Source organism: Panthera tigris, chromosome D1, assembly GCF_018350195.1.
Source record: "Panthera tigris isolate Pti1 chromosome D1, P.tigris_Pti1_mat1.1, whole genome shotgun sequence".
Lineage (NCBI taxonomy): Eukaryota > Metazoa > Chordata > Mammalia > Carnivora > Felidae > Panthera > Panthera tigris.
In genome coordinates this window covers 21,035,711-21,037,559 of record NC_056669.1, presented here as the reverse complement: position 1 = coordinate 21,037,559, position 1,849 = coordinate 21,035,711, and the positions used below count along the sequence as shown (strand labels likewise).

Below are 1,849 nucleotides of genomic sequence, written 5' to 3'. Positions count from 1 at the left end.
CTCATAAGCTTCATCTGACACATAGTTTAGAGGGACATGACCTGGAAAAGGTAGACAAAATGCTGCAGTGGCAAAGACCAACTGTCTTCCTTGTAGTGGCAGAAGGTTCTCCACCGAAAAAAGGCAAAACCACAGCAACACAGACCAGGGAGACGGGACTTAGGTAATACAAGAAAATCAAATAGACAAAGCAATGAAGTATTGTGATAGAGTGAGCCATGCCATTCAGCATGTGCTGAAATTTCAGCAATCCATGTGAGGATTCCAGAAAAGTATTTCGCATGTTGGGCCAGGAAGAATTCCATGTCGTCAACCCATCCATCCACTCTTACTATCTCTCAGAAACGTGGTTTGTCCTGTGCAAAATTGTTTTCAGGGCTGTTTTAACCTCCTTATTCCTCAAGGTATAGATTAAAAGGTTCAGCATTGGTCCTACGAGATTCATCAGAATTTGAACCTCAGTTCCCAGCATGGGGTTGGGTGTGGGCCGCAGGTAGACAGTGATGATGGGCCCATAGGCACAAAGGATGGCAATGAGGTGGGCACTGCAAGTGGAGAAGGCCCGGCGGCGGCCCTCGGTTGAACAAATATGCAAGATGGAGATGGTGACGCGGGATAGAAGGATTAGAAAAAAGCAGAGGAGAGATACCAAGCCAACATTGGTGAAACTCACCCTCTGGGCTAAGGATGTATCAGCACAGGCCAATGGCAGGAGTGCTGGAATATCACAGAAGAAGTGGTCCACTTATTGGGACCACAGCACGGCAAAGTGAAGGTGAGCAAAGTCAAAATGCTGGAATGGATATACCCCAACACCCATGTGCCCACAGCCGGGGCCCCACAGAGTCTACGGTTCATGATGGCTGCGGACCACAGAGGGTAACAGACAGCAGCAAAGTGGCCATAGGCCATCACAGTATACAAGAAGCATTCAATGCTGCCAAGGAAATGGAAGAAGGAGACCTGGGAGACACAGTTCTTATACAAAATGAGGGGGCCAGTAAGGTACGGTGGCATTTTAGGACAGGTCACAGAAGAGAAACTCATGTCAAAAACAGACAAGTTCCCCAGGAAAAAATACATGGGCGCATGAAGGCGAGTGGAAGAAAGAACAGCCATGAGGATAGACACATTTCCCAGCAGGGTGCAGGCATAGAAGGGCAAGAACAAGACAAAAACTGTAGTCTCCAACCCCTCTGTGTGTGGAATTCCCAACAGGATGAATTCGGTCACCACCGAGCAATTCTTCTCCATGAGAGCCGGTTCTAGGGGAGTTTTTGAAAAGGAAGCAGAGGACATGATGTCAGCAAACATACTGGGGAAATGAAATAAGTAATTGAAATGATGGCATTTTGGTTCCAAATTAAGGGAAAATTGCTTATGGTCCATACTACAAGGCATTTTAACTAGAATATAGTTCCCATAGAAAACTTAATAGTTTCTGTACCAAAAATTTTTATTATGCTGATTCTAAATGTAAAGATCCCTTATTAAAACAATATTTAAAACACAAGCATCTTAGGAGTGCCTGGATGGCTCAGTTGGTTAAGCATCCAAACGTGGCTCAGGTCATGATTTCACAGTTTGTGGGTTCAAGCTCCATGTCGGGCTCTGTGTAGGCAGTGTGGAACCTGGAACCTGCTCAGATTCTGTGTGTTCCTCTCTCTCTGCCCCTCTCCCACTTGCTCTCTCTCTCTCTCTCTCTCTCAAAAATGAATAAAGATTAATTAAAAAAGCATCTTAGAGCAAAGATTTTCAAAGGGAAGGACAGGGCCCACACAGACGTGTGCTCCCTCAGAGATGTAAGAACCCTCAGAATCAACCAGGGGCATTTCGTATCTCGCGATAT

General features: G+C 45.7%; 1 protein-coding gene across 1 annotated transcript; it reads right to left on the bottom strand.

The window, feature by feature from the left end:
* Window positions 1–331: 331 nt before the first annotated feature.
* Window positions 332–1,254, bottom strand: LOC102952581 (putative olfactory receptor 10D3). Its single transcript, XM_015538827.1, is given in 2 exon segments — window positions 332–747; window positions 750–1,254. Coding segments are annotated over 2 exon segments (921 nt in total).
* Between the last annotated feature and the right edge of the window lie 595 nt (window positions 1,255–1,849).